Below are 22,164 nucleotides of genomic sequence, written 5' to 3'. Positions count from 1 at the left end.
GTATTCTTTCATTTATGAATTAAGTCACCAAAATGACCTGACTTTTAGTTCCGACACAGAAATTGCATCCTCTTTTCTTCCACTGAGGAACAGCTTGAAAGCCACCCCTATGGAGAGCAAAGGAGAAGCAGGGGAAGGATCTTCATGAAAGCAGCATATTTTTTCAGATCTACAATTTTATTCTCAGTGGAATTCTTCCAAATAGTCAAAGGAAGAACTGAGCCAGCCCTGTGATTTGCAAAAATCTTTTCCACCTCCTTTTCAGATGAACTGCAAACCAGCTTCAGCCAAGGGGGAACAGAGAGGAGCAGAGCCAGGCCCTCAATGTCAGATACACCAGGAGTCCACTTTGGGCAGCCCCAGCTCTGCCAGCAATGGAAGGGAAATACTAAAACAGAACAAAAAATTAAACATTTCTAAGCATTTGAACAATCATCTTCAAGCCCAGAACCACAGAACATCCTGAGCTGGGAGGGACCCATAAGGACTATCGAGGCCAACGCCTGGCCCTGCACAGACTCCCCAACAATCTCACCATTTCATCATCACACCCACAGCAGCTCATTGTTGAGGTGAGCAGGTTTTTCCCCCTCAGAGGAAAAAATTAAACAAACCCAACCCTCTAAATGCTGCCGTTGTTGGAGAAATGCACAATAAATCAGGCCCAACTTTGTTAGCGCTCACCTTGAGGGTCCTTTGTGGGTTTATATTGTCGACATCCAGGCTCAAATATTCCTTGTCCTTAGGTGGGAAAGGATTTGTATGAGAACTAAAGTTCACAAAACTGCATTTATTGACAACAAACATAATCTCTTCCCTCCTCCACCTTTTTTTTTTTAAATAAAATTGACCTTGTGATGGGTTTGATCCATGGCTTCCTCAGTAACCACATGTAACTAAGGAAGTGGACATTACATAAGTATTCCACACGTGTTTTCCACGTAAGAGTAGTAGGAGGAGAGATAGGAAGTAGTTTAGTCTTCCTTTTTCCGGCAAAGCTTGGGGGAGCAGGAGGAACCTTGACGGTCCCTTGTTTCAGTTGGTTTCCTAGCTCGGGACATGGTGAGATTGTATCATTGCCTGTTCTCCTCCTTTCTTAAAGTTTTTGATTGTATTTGTCTGTTTCATTTGGTTTGGTTTGGTTTTGTCCCTCCTTATCCCTTGTTACCTGTTCCCTCTTCCCTTTTCCCCTGGGGGGAGGGGGGGGCAAATAGTGTGTACAAGTTGCATACGTGGTTGTAGAAGTTAGAAAATATAATTTCTGTTTTAATTCAGTTTCTTATGAGTTCTTGCTTTTCTTTTCAGTTTTTTTTCCTTTGCTGGGAAGACTTTGGGAGGAGGGCAGTCCAGGGTTGGTAAAAGCACTAGGCCAGACCCAGACACCTTAATAGCAAATCATTCAGACAACACTGCAGCACATGCAGTTACTTAGTTTAGACTGTCTTATGTGGGGCCTAAGTAAGGTTTGGTCATCCCTATGGACAATTCAAAGGTTAGTCCTCGGCTTTTCCTGTACCCTCAAAATGTTTCTTTCAAATTTCCTCAAGATTCTTGCTGAAAGGGAGGCAGCCTGTGTGATGCCCTGGCTGTGAACAACAGGAGAACAGCCAGGCTGCAGCACAGGAATGCCTGGATTCCATGGCAGCCTTTGGAAAAAATCAGCCTTGCAGTTCTCCTGAGGAGGAATTTCTGAAACTAGATGGCAGTGGCTGTGAGTGCAGTTTATTGCATTTTCATGTGGTGACTCAGCTTTAATTCTCAAGCTATGGAGACCCATTACATCAAGAGCCTCAGGTATTTAAAACCAGGATGGAATTACTGCAACTGCAGCATGAAGAACAGATTTCTGTTCCAGCTTGTTAACCTTCAGCCTTCTTTATTTATCCACATTCACTTTCCTCAGGTCAAAATAAGGTAAAGCTGTTGAATTCCTGAGGTTGTTCTGAGGAAGCTCTGCCACCCCACAAGTGCAGATCAGCAGCCCCTGCAGGAATCCCGGGAATCCAAACTGAGCCAGAAGGCTCCACATCCCCAGCAGCTCCCACCTCTCCCAGTGCAGCTTGGCATGTGCTCTGGGGTGGGCAAACCACGTAATAAACACCAACTGACACCCATTAAGCAAGCAGAAAGGAAAATGCAAACAAGGATTATGTGTTCTGCCTCTTCCTCTAAACCCAAGAATTCCTTTATATAAATTTTAATATATTTATCTTCATTTCATATATATTGTTTTTGCTATAGTTATATAGCCTTATTTTATAAGGAGGCTACCTAGCCTGTCTCTGGGGCAAATCCAATCAAATACCTTAATTGCCTGTCCACACAGTTCACTATTTCTTAGAGTTCTGCCAGTGCCTGAACAGTGAATGCCCATCATTGTTTATGTTGAATGAGCTCAGTGTTCATTCACCCCCACCGGAGGTGACAGGGGGAGAGCAGGTCCAACACACACTGCTCAGGGAGCTGCAGCAGCTCCACGGGGTCCTGGCCTGCAGGACCTCATCACTCCCTACAACTCCCTGACAGGAGGTTGTGCCCAGGTGGGAGTTGGTCTCTTCTCTCAGGCAACCAACAGTAGAAAAAGAGGGCACAGCTTAAGCTCTGCCAGGGGACGTTTAGGTTGGGTATCAGGAAGAAATTCTTTACAGAGAGAGTGTTCAGGCATTGGGATTGGCTGCCCAGAGAGGGGGTGGATTCACCATCCCTGGAGGATTTTAAGATGAGACTGGATGTGGCACTGAGTGCCATGATCTGGTGATCACAGTGGGGTTGGATCAAGGATTGGACTTGATGATCTCAGGGGTGTCTTCCAACCCAACTGATTCTATGATTTTATGATGAGTCTTCTATGATGAAGACTCAGCTTTGGGGCTGCCATTCCATTCTGGCTCTTAATTCATGGTACCACAGGACTCAAATTCCATGAGTGGCACAACTGGATTCAGGAAGAACTCCTTTATAAAACTATTTATTGCTTAAGCACAGCTCTGCATGAGGGGTGGGGAGTCTCTCTTTAGACAGCTTTTCTTTCCACAGCATCTCTTTCATGGAACTAGGTATTCTAGTTAACCAGCATAAAAATACAGCTCATATTTCTATTAACCAAAAGAAATCACTACAGAGTCTTGAGTAATTTCCTGGATTTTTAAGACAATACAAGGGAAATTGTCCCCAGCAGCAGCTCAAGCTGCTGAAGCATCAGGAGTTACACGGAGTTGTGTTCATGGTCACAGTCAGAGACATTTTCAAATTAATGTATCCGCATCTGGCCTTGCATCTAATCACAACAAGCAGTGGGAAATCTTGATGGACCATGGAATCTCCACAGGATTGATTCAATATTCTCCTCCCCAGAGAGTAAATGAACACAGGCCAGAGAAAATACAAAACCTTCTCTTGCCTTTTAACACAACCACTGGACATTGTACTTATTCTTCTGGCATAATGCAGCTTTGACTGGGCTTTTTGTAAAACCTGTGCTTAATTAAGAATTGGGTAAAACATTTACCTATTGCACAGAGCAGTGAAAGTCAAGTCTGAACCTCTCCAGGTGTTCTCTACTTTGTAAGCATTAAAAACAGAACTCTGGACTGGGACCTCTCAAAGCCTCCTGACACTGTCACAGTGAGGACAAGAAATCATAAGGCAAGTTGGCTTGAGATGCATTGCTTGGCTTTGCTGTTAATTACTGGAGTTACAGTGAGGAGTTACTTTCCTGTCCTACAATTTAGTGTGTTTATAAGTCAACATACACAGGAAGGGATTGGAGGGAATCACCTGGGAAGCAGATCTGGGGTGATTTTCCCTCCCAGAATGAGCCCACAGCTGTTTTCAAAGGATTCCACCCTGTTTACATCTAGAAAAAGTAACAGAAAAAAAGAGATAAAGATGAGCATCTATGGGGTGATGAGCTGATGAGGCCTGATGGGTGGAGGGAGACGCCTCAGACCCCTCTGGGGGGTGCTCCCCGCAGAAGCAAACTGATAAGATTAACAAAGGATGGAGTGTTAAGACATAGCAGTGGCCTTCTTTTGTGATATCTTCAAGGGCCCACCTCACCTCAGGGCATCTGCATCATCCCCCCCAACAGATTGACTATTAGTCACACAAACACCTGGAGAAGGGAAAAAAGATATAAAAAGAAGTGCAGTTTAACTGCAACTTGGGGAGAAAAACTTTCCACCTCTGGGAGGGCAACCTGAGAGCTACCCTGTCTTCCCCATTCCATCAACATTGCAGGGGTAAGCAACTGAATTCTTACTTTATTTTCTTATGCCTTATTAATTGTAATTTGCTATAGCTCACTGGGTGTATGTGTGTTAATGGGAAGCGGCTCTATTTTTCCTTTTGCTTTTCTTTTGGGTTATTGAGTGTGTTTACTGGTGGTGTTGAACTGTTGTGTTTCTGTTTAGTAATCTCAGTTAAGTTTGCTGTGGGAGTGGTTATACCGCTGGGGCGGCCCTTGAAATGTGTGTTGTGCCGGTGTCTTTGGGGGTATCTTGTACAATCTTGCAGCTCAATGTTATCACTAAGTAACCCATATAGTTATTGTCACATATTTCTATTAATAAATGTTATTTCAGGAGCTATCGTGAGAAAGGTTCTTTTCTCTTGTTGCTATTAAGTGTGGTCCTCATAGGGGAGTCAAAATCTTTCCAGCCTGTGTTCTGTCCAGAGTCTGGCGGGCAGTGTTGGGTTCATAAAGTTTTGATTACCAAGGACGCTTATAGCTATTTCTCCCTGGCTGAAGTGTGGCCTCATATCAGAGGTCAGAACCCCTTCCAACCTGTGTGCTGTCAGTTAAAAGACAGACAGTGTTGGGGAACATAAGGCTCTGATTGTCTAGAAGCACTTACAGCTAATAACTTTTAATTAATATAGTTAAGACTAGAAATCTTTGTATTTCTGTCTCCCTCCTCCCTTTCACATGACAGCAGCTTTTGCAGGTTGATGATAATGCAATCAAGGAAGAATGAAAGCCCAAGTTTGTCTTCTCTCCCTCTCAGTCTTCTTTTTATACACTCTTACCCTATTTCTACCATCTCAAATAATTCTTTGGTACTGACATACCAATTCTAGATATACTCTGATATCAAGTTTTTTACAGCCTCATCACAGGTATTTCTCTCAGCTGTGAGTACATCAGATCTCTGTTTATAGAATTTTGTTTTCTGCTCTCAATAGCTTTAAGTGCATTATTTCACTGCATGCCTAAGGAAAAATCCGTCAAGCATTTCCTCTGAGTTTCTGTAAGACATTTAGCACTCCTAATACAAATTTGCCCTAGAAGTTTGGGGGTTTATTTAACTAAAAAAGGCTACTTTGCAAAACAGTGCCAAGATAAAATTAACCTCAGGATTCATTTCAGAGACATGAAGGTGAAAGAACCCATCCAGAAAAGGTTAATTTCATCAGTGTTTCTGTTTGCAGTTCCAGCAGTCTCAGCACTTCCTCCAGTGGTGTTTTAGGCAACTGTTATAAACTCAACTCAGATAAGGATGGCAATGAACAGTGTGAGATCTCCCAGGGCTTCCTGGCACAGAGACAAGGATTTCTGAGCTCAGGACAGGATTCCTGGTGTTCAGAGGGGTTATCCCTCAGCCTTCCCTGGGCAGTGCAGCTGGAGCTGCTCCTGGTAGGGATGGGATGGGATGGGATGGGATGGGATGGGATGGGATGGGATGGGATGGGATGGGATGGGATGGGATGGATGGACCTCACTGCTCCCCTGAGCTGCAGCCTGACTCCTGGCAGCACAGTGTGAGCAAGGGGCAGCTCCAAGATCACTGACTTCACAACTTCTGGGAATGTTCTCCCCAAAGGGCCTGTGGTGCCTGGAGAACACAATTGGACATTACCATTTGTATAGTACAAGAAATTCCCAAGTGTCACTGCACAGACCACAAAAAACACAATGCAGGGTGTTAAGAAACAAGCATCAAAGTCAAGCAAACAGGTCATACCTTCAAGTGTGATGGGTGTCACCACCTACAGCTAAATGTTGTCAGTCCAATGCTCTGCCCAGAACACCCAGTGCCTTCAGTGCCAAGTTCCCTGCCCTGAGGTCACTGTCACACAGACAAGGGGAGCTCAACACACCGTCAAATCAAGCACATGAAAACACCAACTCTTCAGCTGATATTTGAACTGTATTTCACACATGGATGCCCAGCAAGAAATGCATGTTCATACACTAAATCCTCACTGCTTCTTTCTCAAGTAATTTCAGTCAAAACTAATGTCTTATTATGAAAGACAAGACCTCCCATACCTTTCTTCAAGACTGTTTTTGCGGCAAGGGCACCAGTTCTGAAACCCTTCCTGTCACAGCAGGATTTTATTGTTACAACTGCAATTAAAACCCAAACCCCAAAAGTTCCATGTTTTTCCCATAAACATTTACCTTGGATTACCTTCTTAATGTGTAGAGATCAATCCTTTGGCAACAAAGTCGAATAATACCCTAATTAAAATCTATGAAAAATATGAAGGAGTGGTGGGTTTTCCAATTCTAATTTTACAATGAACACTGAAGTGCAGTCAATGTGTGTGCTGCTTAACAATCACCAATTTCACAGATGAGCTGAGAGCTGTCAGGCTCTGCTGCCAACATTAAGTTATCTCTGCAAAGACACAGATTTATAAAAGACCTCTAAAACTACTAGAGGCTTATCAGAAGCTTAATTTACAGTTTAACACCTGCAACAATAAAATACTTAGGAGTCATAATATAGATAATGAAATGCAAATTGGAATTAGAAAGTGACTTTAACCCCTTATGATGACATCTTAAAAATTATTTGGATACAAACCTTGCTCACTTTAGGAAGTCACCTCAAAGAACCTCTTGACAAACCTTGTGCTATTCACCCTTGGGACTCACTGCAGTTTCAGTTGTTTTAAGTAGGAAAAAACACATCTTCTGGTCTCTTTGAGAAACTGCCAGTCAAAGTTTTTGGCAGCCAAGATCCATGTGAAGTGAAAAGAAAAGTCAGTCAGCATTGTTCAACATCAGTTTAATCTCCACTGAGGGAAAATTAGGGAAACATTTTAACACAAACAGAAGATGCTTGGGAAAAGACCAGATGGTGCTATGACAGGGGTTTAGTTTATAGAAATGTAGTTTATAATTTTATAAAAATTATATGAAAGAATAACAACATCTTTCCGTAACGTCAGACAGTATAGAAAAAATAAATCTCAACATTAGTCGTACTCTGATGGTTCTTCTAGTAAGAAATTTAAAAGTGCTTTTTAATCCCAGTGTAGCAACTCAAGCTTAGTGCAATATGTCAACTCTGGTTTAAAGCAGGTATTTATAGCAACTGTGCAGTTTTACAACTGACAAACCCCATCTAAACACAAACATTAAGTGAGGTAAGTATTATAATTAGCACTAAACATCCCTTAAATAGCTTATACACCAACTCCACTACAAGGAAAATCTTGGTGTGCCTTCATGGGAAGGCTCAAACATAAACATGACATGAAACTTGGAGTACAACTCAGTGAACACTTGGAAGTTATAAAAGCTCTTGCAAAATATACAGTTTAGTACATTTACAACCCACTGCTACAATGCAAAATACACCAACTTAAACAAAGCCAAACTCTACAGGTAGTGCACTGAATCTGCTTGGAATACACCTTTTTGTTCCCAAATCCTTCCAAAAGCTCCACATAAAGTTAGCACATTAACTTCACATAGAAATTCCACTGTAGTTTTAGATGAACAATAATGATGAACAATTTACTTACCAACTATGACTGCAACTACAAGTACCGTTACTCTCTGAGCAAGTGAAAAACACAGCACTAGTTGGGGAAAAAAACCAACTTAAATGTACCCATCACTGTTTTATACATGCCAGGCTGGGAAGAGTAAGACAGCCTGTATTTCTACACACTTTCTTTCTGCAAGGCTGCTCAGAACTCTAAAATCAGGTTTAATTTGAGTGCAGTTTCTTTACTCTGTGAGTCACAATGCATAGGAACTATTGCCTTTCACATGCAAGAGAGGCAAACATCAGACTGTTCCTGTTGATCCCTTATGGCTCATTTGCATATGGAGCCATAGGTGTTTCCTATTCTGTTTCTCAAGGTGTTTATGAGTAAGATTTAAGCCACTATCAACAAGAGGAATAAAATATAAATTAATGACCTTTCCTTCTAACAGGCTATGGCTTCAAAGGCCACCAACTGCACTGGTTTTTGCAGTATTGCACTTTACTTTAGGGTTAAATTGACAATGAAGTCTGCACAGAACACGTTTTACAACAACATTTCAAATAAAAAAGCAATAAATAAAATGCAGTATCTAAAAAAAAAACCCCAAACAGTGGGTTTAGTCTGTATTTCCCCCCCAGACAAAGCTGCACCATCTGAAACAGGTCTGGGACAGTCTTTGGATACCAACTGCATAGTTCTTTCAGCATAACAAACCCCTCCCCCCCGGCAATGAGAGAAGCAATTAAAGCTTTCCACAGCAATATTAGACATGGAGACAGAACCCTTGAGTGCAAGGCTCAGTTAGCTTGGACGGATGTGTTGCCTTTGCTCAGGATAAATGCAAGAGCCATTGTGTGACTGCATTGTCCATACCAGAATCCCACTGGAATTCAGTGCCTTGGCACTGCAGGGCCAGGCTGCCCAAGCCTTCAGCAGGGTCCCTGTGCCTCTGCTGCAGGCAGGGCCCCGGGGAGCAGCCCCAGGCTGTGCAGGTTGAGGATGGAGTCGGCGATGATCCGCGCCGTCCTCTTCTGGTACCCGCCTGACGTCACCATCAGCACCGGGATGCGGCGCCGCCGGGCAGCCCTGAACACCAACTCGTCCCTCTTCACGATGCCCTGCAGTTTCACAGCAGGCACAAAGGGGAAAAAAAGTGGTATCAACACGTACATGTCTGTATGGCCAGACTCAGAATGCAGCTTTGGGCAGGGCTCTCCCCACGTGCCCGAGCCCTTCCAGCCTGCGCAGGGGATTGTTCAGGTGAGGCACAGGGTGAGCAGAACTGGCCCCACCGTTTCAGTCCTGAGGTCCATCTGCCACGGCCGAGCCAGCTTGGACAGTGACAGGGAAGTCCTCGGGACTGTCACAGCCTCCGGTACTGACCGGGCTGACCCTGCTGAGCATCCCAGATCTGACGGGATGGGATGGCAGGGAGGGCTTGAACTGCCAGGGGACGGTCCCACTGAGACTGGAACTCAAGTCCTTGGGATTCAGAGTCCAGAGTGCTCTGCTTTACACCACGGGACCGCCCAGCATGACTGACTTGGATAAATGTCTTTCCTTCTGATCTGCTGCAATCTGGGACAAAAAAACGAGCCCAGCCTTTGAGCTTGTGGAGCTGCAGGATTGTAGAAATGCAGGCTGGGACATCTCTAGACCAGTGTCCTGCTTGAAGCAGGACAACCAGCAGCAGGGACTGAGGGCAGTGCTGACTCTATGTGGATGAGGCTTGGGAATGCCCAAGGATGGCCATTCCCCCACCTCCCAAAGCAAACCCCGCAGACAACACTCTTCAATCACTGGTGTGATTTTTGACGTGTCCTGTGCAAGATCAGGAGTTGGACTTGATGATTCTTGTGGGTCCCTTCCACTTCAGGATATTCTGTGATCCTGTGGTATGTCAGTTCTAACCTCTGGGTTATGGATTTATAGTACTGGATGCTTGGTAAGTGTTTCAGCCTTATATTTTACAATAGCAGTTAAAAGCTCATTTAAAAGCCCTGTTAGCTGGTGTATGTGAACAATCATAAAAAAAACCCCAACAAAATACTCCAGCAAATCAAGTACCCTTGACTTGTTTTAGAGGACATGACAGATAACAGTCTGTAGTACAAGTTCCTCAAAGAATTTCTTCTCAAAGGCCATAAAGTCTAAACTGACTACAAATTTTAAAAATGCTCAGCCTCTTTTCCACGTGAGGAATTGAGACTAAGAAAGACTGTCTGAATTCAAAGTGCCTTAGTTTGTGCTCATCTTGCACAGCACTCACTGACAAAAGTTTAGCAAATCACTCAAGATGTCACAATCCTACAGAAGAACCCAAAATTCAAATCAGGTTTCACACATTCACCATCTCTGGCTGAATTCTAAGTCCCAGTTTCTTTAATAAAAGCCTGCAATTAATGCTAAAAGAATCTGTGGCTGGAGGGGGAGTTGCAGAATGTACGCAACGGTAAACCCATAAAAAAACAACATAAAAAAGGAAATAAATTCTAAATAATTCCTTACTGAGAAGGGTATGGAACTAAAAAATAACAAAGACTGCTGACCAAGAGGGTACTGTCCTGTCACTGAGCCCATACAGCTGGAAAGTTTGAGTCTTCTGGGTTTCAAAATGTACATGTGGGAAAAAACACTTCATAAATGAGTGAGAACGGAATTAAAATCTACTTTTTGCAAAAGCAAAGAATTCCAGATACACGTAACTCATTACAACTCCTCAAAAAACCCCAACCCAAAAGCTTTGCAACATAACAGACACTGGACAGCTCAGAGCTTAAATAACTGCAAAGCTGGAGAAGGGGATCAGAATGCCATGAAATAGAGAAAATTAAGGAAGCAGCAACGAAAGTGTTACGAAATGAATGTGCACTCCTCAGGCTGCTTAAAGGAGACTGTAAATGCATCAAGAAGTATTACCCTGCCATTAATTAGAGCACAAACAGATAATAAAAAGAAAAAAACAAAATACAAATGTAGCAGAAAAAATACCTGGTAAAACCATGCAACAGTACTGTTTATTGTGGTTTATTATTGCTGACACAGCCCTGTGAAAGGACAAGGAGTGACAACTGAACAAGTGAGACAAAGAAAACTGAAGAATTCCACAAGAAACAGCCCCTTACAGGAAGAAATAGAATTCCAGGAGGAGCTGGAATTCTGTTGCGCCCCCCAAGAACTGGAAGTAGATGCTATTGAGAGGAACCTCTCTGCTCCAGCACCTCCCATGGCTGGGCCTGGAGGAGATGAGGGGAAAAAATGGGCTTATTCCCACATTTCTGTGTTACCAGGAAAGAAAACACACCAAGTGGGAACAACAGCCCAGCACAGTTCCCACTTCCACATAGAGGAACAGGGACGTGGCTGCCACACCTCAGGTTCTTCTGCAGCCTCAAGCACCAAGAAACCATCACTGAGAGCACTGGGGAGCCCAACTCTCAGCAGACCTGACACTGCAGCAGGAGTGCAAGGTGTCAATGATACCCTCAGGTGTGCCACCAAACCTCAGAGAGATCAACTGTCCAGGCACAATGCCTTCAGGTTGGGCCTTTCCAGCAGCCTGGGATTCCAAACGTGGTGGAATGTGCCTCCACACTTACACAAGACCAGAGAGACAGGAAATTCTGCCCTCAGTGCAGACAACAAAGGCTGGAGCTGCAGAAGCCTCTGTTCCTTCAGGCTGTGCAGGGAAATGGCACCCTCTGCCTTTCATCTCTCCCTGTGAGCAGGAAAGCTGCACCATCTTCCCTCCCCATCCTTCCATTCTCCCTCTACCACAACCCACAGCAACTCCCTTGGCTTGGCAGTTAAAAAGCCTCAAAAAAATTTTTTGAGGCAAATCTTCAAGGATTCTCCCCCACCCTAAGCTGCCATTTCCCTTGGCTGCTCCACCACCTCCCACCTCAGGCCACGACCTCTCCAAGGCCAAAAGCAGGTCCAACCCCTCAGCTCTTCCTTTGTGCACCACAATGGACAGAAGGAAAGCCAAGTAGATGGAGTGGTGGCTCCATCGGGGGAATCTGAGAGCTCCCAAACCCAGCACTTCCCTGTATTGAACTGGTGGCCATTAAAGTTGAAACGGGAGAGAGGCAGCACAGAGGGGCTTGTCAGAGAAGGAATCATTAAAACCAGGGAGGAAATACAAATCTGTACATTTTTGTTTGTTTTGAGAAAGCAGACTGGAAAGCGAAGGTGGAAGGGGAAGGTACATAAACTGGGAGGTGAAGACTTCTATGAAGCTGCACAGAAAAACTCAGAATTTAAGTGTGGTACCAAACTGGTGAGAGAAAGTGAATGATACCTGTGAAGAAAAGAATTAAAGAAAGAAAAATAGGTGTTCACTTGCTAGGAATACCAGACAGGCTGCACAAAACTGCTAGAACTGGAAGACACTACATGGGCAGTCTAAATTAAGTGTAAGATGCATACTGGGGGTAGGTGACAAAAGAAATACATTGCAAAATGGGTCACGTGAGGGGAAGAACAAAGAAAGCAAACAAGAAAAACAGAAGTGAAGTGTGAAAATGTCTGTCTCTCTGGTTACTGTCTGGTTGTTCAAAACCAGCAGAGTTTGGAGTGGAGATGGGTTATACTGAACAGGCACCTGATGGACAAAAATATTTAGAGGCAGGAAAAAACAACACTTTTAAAAAAAGGGAGCTGGATCTCTGATGTCTGTAAGAGGGAAATGCTCCGGTTGAGGGCAAAGGGTGCCCCTTTCCTCCAGCAAACACACTGCCTGCAGTGTGTGCAAGCAGCAGGGCTGGGGCACTGCAGTGCCATAAAACCTGGGGGAATGGCCAGTCCTTCCAGGGGATCCCCATCCAGGATGTCAGTGCCATAAAACCTTGGGAGAATGGCCAGTCCTTCCAGGGGATCCTCATCCAGGATGTCAGTGCCATAAAACCTGGGGGAATGGCCAGTCCTTCCAGGGGATCCCCATCCAGGATGTCAGTGCCATAAAACCTTGGGAGAATGGCCAGTCCTTCCAGGGGATCCCCATCCAGGATGTCAGTGCCATAAAACCTGGGGGAATGGCCAGTCCTTCCAGGGGATCCCCATCCAGGATGTCAGTGCCATAAAACCTTGGGAGAATGGCCAGTCCTTCCAGGGGATCCCCATCCAGGATGTCAGTGCCATAAAACCTTGGGAGAATGGCCAGTCCTTCCAGGGGATCCCCATCCAGGCTGTCAGTGCCACACAGACCAGGCTGTCAGTGCCACACTGATCAGGCTGTCAGTGCCACACAGACCAGGCTGCCAGTGCCACACAGATCAGGCTGCCAGTGCCACACAGACCAGGCTGCCAGTGCCACACAGACCAGGCTGTCAGTGCCACACAAACCTGAGGGGAAATGGCCAGCCCTCCCAAGGGATCCCCATCCAGGATGTCAGTGCCAGCATTATAAACCAGGATGTCAGGTTTGAACTCGTTCAGTGCTCCCTCCACGTGGGTTTGCACCTTCTGCAGGTACTCTGTGTCCTCTGTGCCCCACTCCAACTCTACTCTGCGTTTGATGGCACCTGAAAGCAAACAAACCAACCATTCCTCAATAAGCAAAGTATTGCTTTGAAAGAAAACGCAAGATTTAGGTAAGCAAGTGAAAAAAAAAATCTCATTTCTGGAAGTTTTCTCAATACATTGCATTTTCAGAGAACCTTGAATTAAAGAGAATTACTCAACCACTTTTTTTCCCAGCAAATGTTAAGCACAATGACCTTGAAAAAAAATCCATTGAAGAGAGAAAATTAGATGCAGGAGGAAAAAAGTGATCTCTGAGATGCAAGTGGAAAATGTTATTGAAAAGCAGCTGATCTACATGTCCAGTTACCAATCAGCAGAGAAATCATAAAGGAAATTATTAACTTAAAAGTAACCTAAATAAAGCATAAGGCAAAGAAAACACTGAACTGCTATTGCAGAGAAAACAGCTGGGGGAAAAAACCAAGATAAATATCAATGAGAAATTATGAAGATGGTTTATTTTTATCACAACACTCAAAACTTCACAGCAAAGGATCATAAATTTATGTGAACTGCTTTATGAATGTATAACAGGATTCAGCTTTGCCCCAAGCATTTTCAATTTAATGTTTTTACCCTGTAATCCTACCAGAAGAGCAACTATCTATTCTTAATTTAAATCAAATTATTTCTAATGCTTCTAATAAAGCAACAGAAGTAGAAGAGGAGGGCTGAGAAGGTGAAGGGAGGAAGGCCAAGGTTATGCAGGCTGGGTTTGGGTGTCTTTATGAGGTATGTGTAAGTCTGCATGGGAATTAACACCAAACCATGTCAGAGGTGTTCCAAGGAGTGACTTCCACCTCACACCCTCTGCCTCAAATTTACTCCTTGGATAAAGACAGATTCAGCCCCCACCAAGTGGGCATTGAAGACAGAATGACACTTAATTACTCTTGTGATTGCTGGGTAGGGGTTTGTCTCTGCTTTCCATCCTTGTTCAACATCACTGAAGTATTCTTTTTCATTTCCATTTTACTGCATCAACATTAGTTCTAAGATTTTGGGGGGTTTTATGATATTTTCCTGAATTCTTTCCTTATTGTTATATAAATGTCCTTGTAAGTCTGCACAGCTCTTCTGAAGAGCACTTGGAGCCTCCTCAGGGTGAGAGCTCTGCTGGCTGGAGCTGTGGAGGAGGGGACAAACAACTGCTGTTCTGATGGAGCCACAAAGAAGGTGAGAGATGGTGAATAAGATGCCATGTCTTTGCAGGGCTCTTCCCTCCTCTCCACCACCAACACAGACCAGGAGCACTGACAGAGCAGGGACAGATGTCTAGGTGAGGATGGACACAGCTTTTCCACGTGTTCATTGTCCCTCTCCTGCTCCTCAGTGAAGGTACTTCTACAGCTTCGTAAAATGACACTCAGACCCAGGAGCTTTTCAGGGCCTGAACTTGGAGTTTCAGCTATCAACTTGTCCTGCTCGCCCTCCAGGGAACTAGTCCTATTCCCCACCCATCTTCTCCCTTCTCCTCCAAAGCTTGGGTAACCCCAAACTGCTTCCCCTGAGGGATTCAACGTGCTCATGGCTTACCATGAGGCAATGGGCTTTTCTTCCCTTCCCTAAAGAAGGGCATGGGGTAAAAATGTGCAGAAGAGGCTCCTGCAATAAAACATGTTAAAACCAGGCAGGAGACAGTGATCAGTCAGAGCTCACCCCAAGGATTCCAACTGCCAGCTTCAAGCCTCTGCCTCTCCTCAGAGGTTCCCTCTGTGATGCCACCTTTGCAGGGTCACCAAGCAGGAAGGGTTTAAAGGATTTAGCCAAAAAACCCTATTTAGACCTTCTTATGCAATCTGCAAGGACCTACATACTCATATGCCTTTGGCACCTTATCCTTGGGACAGGAATGCTGGTATTCCCAACCTCACAGGGGAGGGGTGAGCTCAGTGCTTCACATTTCCTAACAAGGACTTACTCGGCTTTGGCCTTGATCCATCTGTCAAGGTTGCCATGTGATACATGAATAAAGGGATGCTTTTCCTGGGGGGAAGACCCCTGCATTTGTTTGCAGTTTGCCTGCCTGCAAACATGGTGTGCTTTAAATGGCCATTTTTTAGTTCAGGATCTTGAAATAGTCCAATCCACAAAATCTTTACAGGTCAAAAACCAGCAGTGCAATGCACTGCACCTCATTCCTGCCAGGAACCCAAGGGAAGGCTTTGCAGAAGGACGGGATCACTGAGGAAATCCAACATGCCCCCAACAACCTCTAACTCAGTGAACAAATTACACCTGTAATAAACGAGTGCACCAGAGTCAAAGATCAAATCAACTTTGGGCTTTTGCATTCCAATTTAACCATTATCAAAGCCCCACTAATTAATTGTGGCAGGTCCCAGGACACAACAGGCACAAACAAACCACAACCAAGACAATCAAGCACCAGCTCTCATCAGTGGCAGCACAGGACAGGGACATCCCCACCCCTGCTGGGATTTCACGGGCATGTGGCACTTGGGGACGTGGGTGAGTGGTGGCCTTGGCAGGGCTGGGGGTGGACTTGATCTTAAGGGGCTTTTCCAACTTTTATGGTTCTATTCCCTGACTTCCTTTTGCTTCCCAACTTGTTTCATGTTCAGATGCAGTTTTTCTGGATGCTTCTAAACCAACTTCTACTGGCAAGACACCACATCTCAGTATTTGTAATTTATAAATTTCAAAGGAACATGAAACATTTTTACATAGTACCAGGTACTGATGGTACCTCAGTGAATCATCAGTGATTTCTTTCATAAATGCAGTTTAAGGGCAAGATGAGGTTCTAACAACCTCTTCAAATCTAAGGAGTATTTAACTCACCGCTCCAAGCGTGGCAGGAGCACTGAACCCCCATCGCAAAAACTCATCCCAGAGGTGAGGGAAAACACTGCTGAGATACATCACAGTGATCACTGAAAACCATGTGAAATTAAAAATTTGTTGCAAGGAAGCTTATTAGTAACTGAAGCTCTGTAACACCACAGAAGGGCTTTCCCAGTTTGGAGTGGGCATTGCAGTGTACTCACGTTTGGCAAACCCATCCCCAGGGTAGATGTGTCTGTTGTAGGCATCCAAAATGTACACCCGGGGGTCGTCCAGGAAGTCCCTCTCATGGCCATTCCCCTGCAGGCAAGTCACAGTTAGCCCTTCCTGGCATGCCAGCACAGAATTAAATCAGAATTAAATTAAATTAAAGCTCCAACATTCACAACTCCTGTGTCTCTCCCTCACTCAGAGCCTCGAAGGTTTTCTGGAAGTGCAGAGTTATGGGGGTTCATGGGATCAGGTATTTATTATCACTTGTGTCTGTGTGAAGGGAATCAGCAGAGATCCAATTACACACATAAGAAAAATAAGTGAAAAATAGAAGCTGATTGTCCTCAGCAGCATCACAAAAGCAAGTGTGACCAATAAATAGATCTGTCATCCTCCAGCTGTGCAAGAAAAAGCCTCTTTGAACTGTTGCAGGGAACTGAGTATCCTTATGTAAGAATTAATAAATAAATAAAGCAGCTACAGCTCTTTTTGTAACTCAAGCCTTGGGGAGATAAGTAATCCCTGGAAAAACTGCAGACAATAAAGACCCAACAGAAATTCCCTAAAAAAATTTTGTGGTGGGTGTGTAAAGGTGGATGGTCAAGAGAAAATTTGGATTTTGAATATTTCCCCCTTCCCCATTTCTGAACTTAAATATTCTTCTTTTGGCTCTCATTCAGACTTTTTCACTAATAAAAAAATAATTTTTCCACAGCAGTCACCAAGATAATTTAGTTTAAATCAGTATAACATAGAGCAGCACAGCCCCTATGCCCAGAATTTCATTTAAACTACAGATGTATCTTCTGTAATTCAGCTTTTATGCTAAAAAATGGCAACTCCAACTTATTTCTTCAGCATCTTTGGTCCACAAATAACTGGTTCATGCTCACAAGTCTGGGAATATGAAAGCCTCTCAGTGAGCCACTTTCTGAAGGAGGGTGGGACTCACCACTGTACTAAGAATTGGAACAGTCACAAGATGGGAAAATCTGCATTTTGAAACAGGGTCTGCTGAGCTGCTTCTCACACCTCCCACTCCCCAAAGAAGGAAACAAGGGGTGATTCCTTGGGCACACAGAGATACCAGCACAGCTGACAACCAAAACACACAGCAAGAGTTTTTAAAAACAAAACAAACCACCCTCAAAAAGCACAAACCAGATCCACACCCTGAGAGAGAGGAACACAAAACATCTTCCTATTGCATAACCCTTGTCCTGATATGGTAATTTTGGGATGCAGATAAAGGAAAAGAGAGAAGATGACAAACTTGCAGCCATGAGGCTTCCTCTCCGCCATAATAAACAACCTAGTAACACATAATAAGTAATAATAAATTAGAAATAATACATAATAAATGACCTGAAATGCTTCACATTGGACATTGTCATGACACCTGAGCTCCACAGACAGTTCTCAATGGAGCCTCTCAGGGCCTTTTCAGGGGCTTCAACCCCTCTCGTTAAATAAATCACTTGACTGCATATAATTTTGGTGTGGGTTTCTCTCTTTGGTATTTTATTTCTCTGTCCTCTTTGTCATGGGTTACAGTAGTTGTGGAGAGAACGGGAGCAGCAGAGAAAGAAAAAGAGGAAAGGTGCAACTCTGTTGACATTAACAATATTTAAACTATTCTTTGCACAAGAATATTCAAGTTTCAGGAGGGACCATATTCAGAGCTATTTTTTCACACAGTTACACACAATCATAAAACCTACACACACTATGCAAACATGCAAACTATCCAACATCACACAGCTCTAGCTCATTATTAAGTAATACCTCTTTCCTAAAAATTGCTAGATCTAAACAGTCTTAATGCAACTTATTTTAACATTATAAAAGAGCTCTTTTGATGTTACTCCATGGAGTTTCTGCAGCTTCATTTCTTGCTTCTGCACCAGCTCAAGGTCTCCAGACAAATTCCATTCTTATCTTAGCAGCACCTGCAAACTTGTCTTTGGTTTGCCAGCCTGGAAATGTCTGAATCCTCTAACAGGACATCACTTTGGTGCATTAACTGCCTTTCTAAAAACACCATTCCCATCCCTTCTTTAGGGTTTATTTCGCAGAGTTTGAGGTTTGCCCTCGGTGCTCACAGCAGTCCCTGTCAGGGCAGGGCTGTGCCCTCCCCTCTCAGCCTCCCAGCTCTGTGCCCATCACACAGGGCTGTGCCCTCCCCTCTCAGCCTCCCAGCTCTGTGCCCATCACACAGGGCTGTGCCCTCCCCTCTCAGCCTCCCAGCTCTGTGCCCATCACACAGGGCTGTGCCCTCCCCTCTCAGCCTCCCAGCTCTGTGCCCATCACACAGGGCTGTGCCCTCCCCTCTCAGCCTCCCAGCTCTGTGCCCATCACACAGGGCTGTGCCCTCCCCTCTCAGCCTCCCAGCTCTGTGCCCATCACACAGGGCTGTGCCCTCCCCTCTCAGCCTCCCAGCTCTGTGCCCATCACACAGGGCAGGGCAGGGCAGAGCTGGGGCAGCCCCACGGCCGAACCCACCGCGGCTCTGCCCCAATCTCCAGCGCAGCGGGGGTTTCACATCCAGCCACAGGATGGAGCTGCAGCTCAGCTTAATTGTATTCAACTGGCTCAAGAGTCCTTAGGACCATAATATCAACAACTAAACTGTGTGGTTTCCAACGTCTCCCACGCACTTTGTGTTCTGCAAGTCGAAGTTTATAGGAGGGTTACAAAAGGGTATTTATCAGCCACTTGTGTTTTAAGCAGAATATCTGCAGCACAGAATAAACTACTCACCTGATGAGCATCCAGATCAATAATTGTGGCTTTAGACACCCCTGGTACTCTTTCAAATAGGAACTGGAAAGAACAACATGGAGAAATTTAGAAAGTTGGGTGGCCGATTAAACTGGAGGCTTAAAGCTTCCATAACATATTAATTTCAGTCACCAAATAAACTGCTAAATTATTCTAATACATTTAATGACAAAAGCTTGTTTGACACAGAAAGATACCTTTTGTGCTTCTACAATAAACCCCCTCTATATATTCACCAGATTAAACACAAGAAACCTGCATTTGAGATGCAGAATCACAGAATGGTTTAGGCTGGAGGGACCTTAAAGATCATCTCATTCCACTCCCAGTCTTTAACACAGACATGGTAAACCCCAAAGATTTTGTATAAACTGTCACCCACTATAATTTCTCAATCTGTATTTTAATGTTAGGGAGTAAAAAAATCAAAAGTGGATTACTTTTCTGCAAATTACCATGTACAGAAATTAGGATGTTATGTCACATGGTGTGCTGCAATCATTAGAGCTCTTCAATGTTTGATTATTACTGATACTTTATAAATATTCCATTACCCAAATATACCCCAGTTCATTTGGTAAAAATAAACCCTGCTTGCAGAAGGCCCTTACTTCAGCCTTTCAACAGCTAAATACCAAATGTATTCTTTCACATTCAGTGACTGAGTCATTCCCATTTTCATTCCTGAATCTGAACGAGTGCAGCTTCATTCAGAGAGAGGTTTTCTGTCCCTGCAGTGTCATTGGAACCACTGAAACTACTGTGGAAGGCTCAGGTTCAATGCAAGGCTTGGGGAATTACCACTGAGAATATTAAAAGCCCATCTGGTTTGATCTGGAGTGCTTTCTGCAAGACAACATTATTTGCAGTGGTTCATGTTTACATTGGTAATTCTGACCCCTGCAAACCTTTCCTCCCTGCAAATTCCTATTCCCACCCATCTGGGGACAACTGCTTTTGCACCTGTTAAGATGGAAATTAATTCTTAGGAACTTCTGTGGATTTTTTTCTCCATTTGCACAAAGAGCAGAAGATACTGGTTTAAGAGCAGTTCTTACCTTGATGGCCAGTGTGATGTCAGCATAGGCACAGAACCCTCCACCTTTGTCACTGCAGCAGTGATGGAAACCACCCCCTGCACAGGGAAATGGGGAAGGGTGAAAAGCCAGACACGAAAGAAAAGCTGGACACCAAAACCAGAAATGGGCTTTGCAAAGAGAGACATGGCAGGCACCAATAACATTATAGGCAGGTGGAAAGGACTTGGAAACTTCTTTTCTACGCTGAACATCCAAAAAACTTACTAAAAAAAGCCCCCAAACTAAGAACTGTGCACAGGCCATTGCTGCACACACCCAGACCTAAAGACTCTTCCAGAACTCCTCCTGAAAACAAAAAGGCACACACTCGATACATGGGGAAGTCCTGAGTCCTCCCCCTCCCTGAACATGGTTTTGTACAATAAATCAGCACTATTTTACTGAGAAACCCACTAGAAATACCTAAGCAAGAAACTTAACAAGTTCATTTTATATATCAGTATATATGACAGGCCTTGGTTGTTTGCTTTTAATGCCTGTTTAATTTTTAATCATGGCTATTCACTTTGTAGAGGATGCGTGCAAGAAATAATGGAAAAACCCAGAATTGATGAGTTTTAGGAAAACAACAAGCCAAGGCCCATATGACAGGCAGGATTTTGTTGCTTCAGTGGCTCACTGGCTTTGCACTGCTGTTTGCTGTGAGCAGAGGAGCACATTTATATGCACTGTATCCCTCACAGCTTGTCCACTCAAGGCTTTTTCAGGAAAAACTGCACTGCCAAAAATAGACACTCACTGGTCCAGCCCTGCTTACCCACAGACCAACCCACCCCTGGAGCTGCTCTGAAACACACATCAGTTGATGATAATAACTATGAAAATTATTTAATGAAGACAAGGATTTTATTGAAATATTTACATTTGCTCCAAACATTTTTCCTCCATTTCTTCACACTACTTCAATCCAGACACCTGCCCTTATGAATGACTCACAGCTTTATCCAATTATCCTTTTCCTTTCCAAAAATATTTTATAATAAAACGGCATCAGTGGGTGAGAGAACAAATCCAGTACTTTTCCCTTTTTATTTTCCCTTGGGAGTTGATTTTAGCTGAACACAATCATCACTTTGTTATTAAAAGCAGAATCCACACCACGTAAATGAAGACCCTGTTTTCAAACACACAGGTCCAAGTCCCACTGAATGCCCTCCTTGCACTTACCCACGTTGATGGCCCAGCCTCTCTCCACAGCGAGTTTTCCTGCCTTAAAACACAATTACAGTCAGAATTCCATGAATGAATGAAGCAATTTCCACCCAACTGACCCTCAGCATCCCAAGGGGCCCATGGAATTCTCAGATGTTTCACCACTGGAGGTTGTTCTTCCCCACATCTCTGAATGCAAAACCACCCTCAGCATCGGGAGCTGGAGGAACATTTGCTGTGTCACGTCCATTTCCCTCCCTGGCAACTGGAAAAGTGAAAGTGCAGTGCTGGGAAGAGGAAGAAGTGAGCAAGAATTTCACAATATCCTTCTTGCCCATGGAAAAACAGGAGGAATGTAAAGTTCAAGTCCTGAAAGCACAGCCTGACACAGTTCCAGCTGGGATGGGGCCAGGAAAGCACTACAGTAGGAAGGGTCCTGGGACTTTTGGCCTTTAAATGACAGAACGTACATGGTACAGAATGTTAGCAACCCTTTCCTCTCCAACATGGCAAAACTGGGCCTGGATCTCTCCTTTGAACTCAATGGACATTCAGGAAAGTATTGACAAAAGAGATACACAAGGCTTGAATGATGAAATTTTAACTGAAAGACCTGACTTATTTCAGTCAGCAAGAGTCAAGCCAGTGTTTAACTGCAGTACTGCTTAACTGACAGGACAAAAGAATGAAATTAGTACTATCTACAGTTAAAAAACAGATTAAAAAAAAACAGGAGAGAGAAGACGTAGAAATAGATTAATTCTTGTCCATAGTCATGGAAAGAACATTACACATCATACATAAAATGAAGCTTGGACAGGTGAGAAGTCTTCATCACCAACAGCCACATTTGAACAGT

At 44.0% G+C, this 22,164-nt stretch overlaps 1 protein-coding gene and 1 long non-coding RNA gene across 3 annotated transcripts in view; one reads left to right on the top strand and one right to left on the bottom strand.

Annotated features, from left to right (window-relative positions):
* The first annotated feature begins 990 nt into the window (after positions 1-990).
* LOC139669301 (uncharacterized) lies at positions 991-1,963 on the top strand. Its single transcript, XR_011697231.1, has 3 exons — positions 991-1,062; positions 1,548-1,794; positions 1,904-1,963. It is a non-coding gene; the product is annotated as an uncharacterized lncRNA (long non-coding RNA).
* A 5,036-nt stretch (positions 1,964-6,999) lies between these two features.
* Positions 7,000-22,164, bottom strand: part of HDAC11 (histone deacetylase 11) — a 30,139-nt gene continuing 14,974 nt past the window's right edge. For both annotated transcript variants that reach the window (XM_071550990.1, XM_071550989.1), the window contains exons 5-10: positions 21,321-21,363; positions 20,112-20,188; positions 19,033-19,095; positions 16,263-16,359; positions 13,072-13,250; positions 7,000-8,846 (exon numbers count right to left, since the gene is read on the bottom strand). In XM_071550990.1, the coding sequence (XP_071407091.1) occupies positions 8,658-8,846; positions 13,072-13,250; positions 16,263-16,359; positions 19,033-19,095; positions 20,112-20,188; positions 21,321-21,363 (648 nt within the window). In that variant the 3' untranslated portion in view covers positions 7,000-8,657. The remainder of the gene's footprint in view (positions 8,847-13,071; positions 13,251-16,262; positions 16,360-19,032; positions 19,096-20,111; positions 20,189-21,320; positions 21,364-22,164) is intronic.

The sequence above is a fragment of the Pithys albifrons genome, chromosome 3, assembly GCF_047495875.1.
Source record: "Pithys albifrons albifrons isolate INPA30051 chromosome 3, PitAlb_v1, whole genome shotgun sequence".
In the NCBI taxonomy this organism is placed as follows: Eukaryota; Metazoa; Chordata; class Aves; order Passeriformes; family Thamnophilidae; genus Pithys; species Pithys albifrons.
This window is presented reverse-complemented; position numbering and strand designations above follow the sequence as displayed.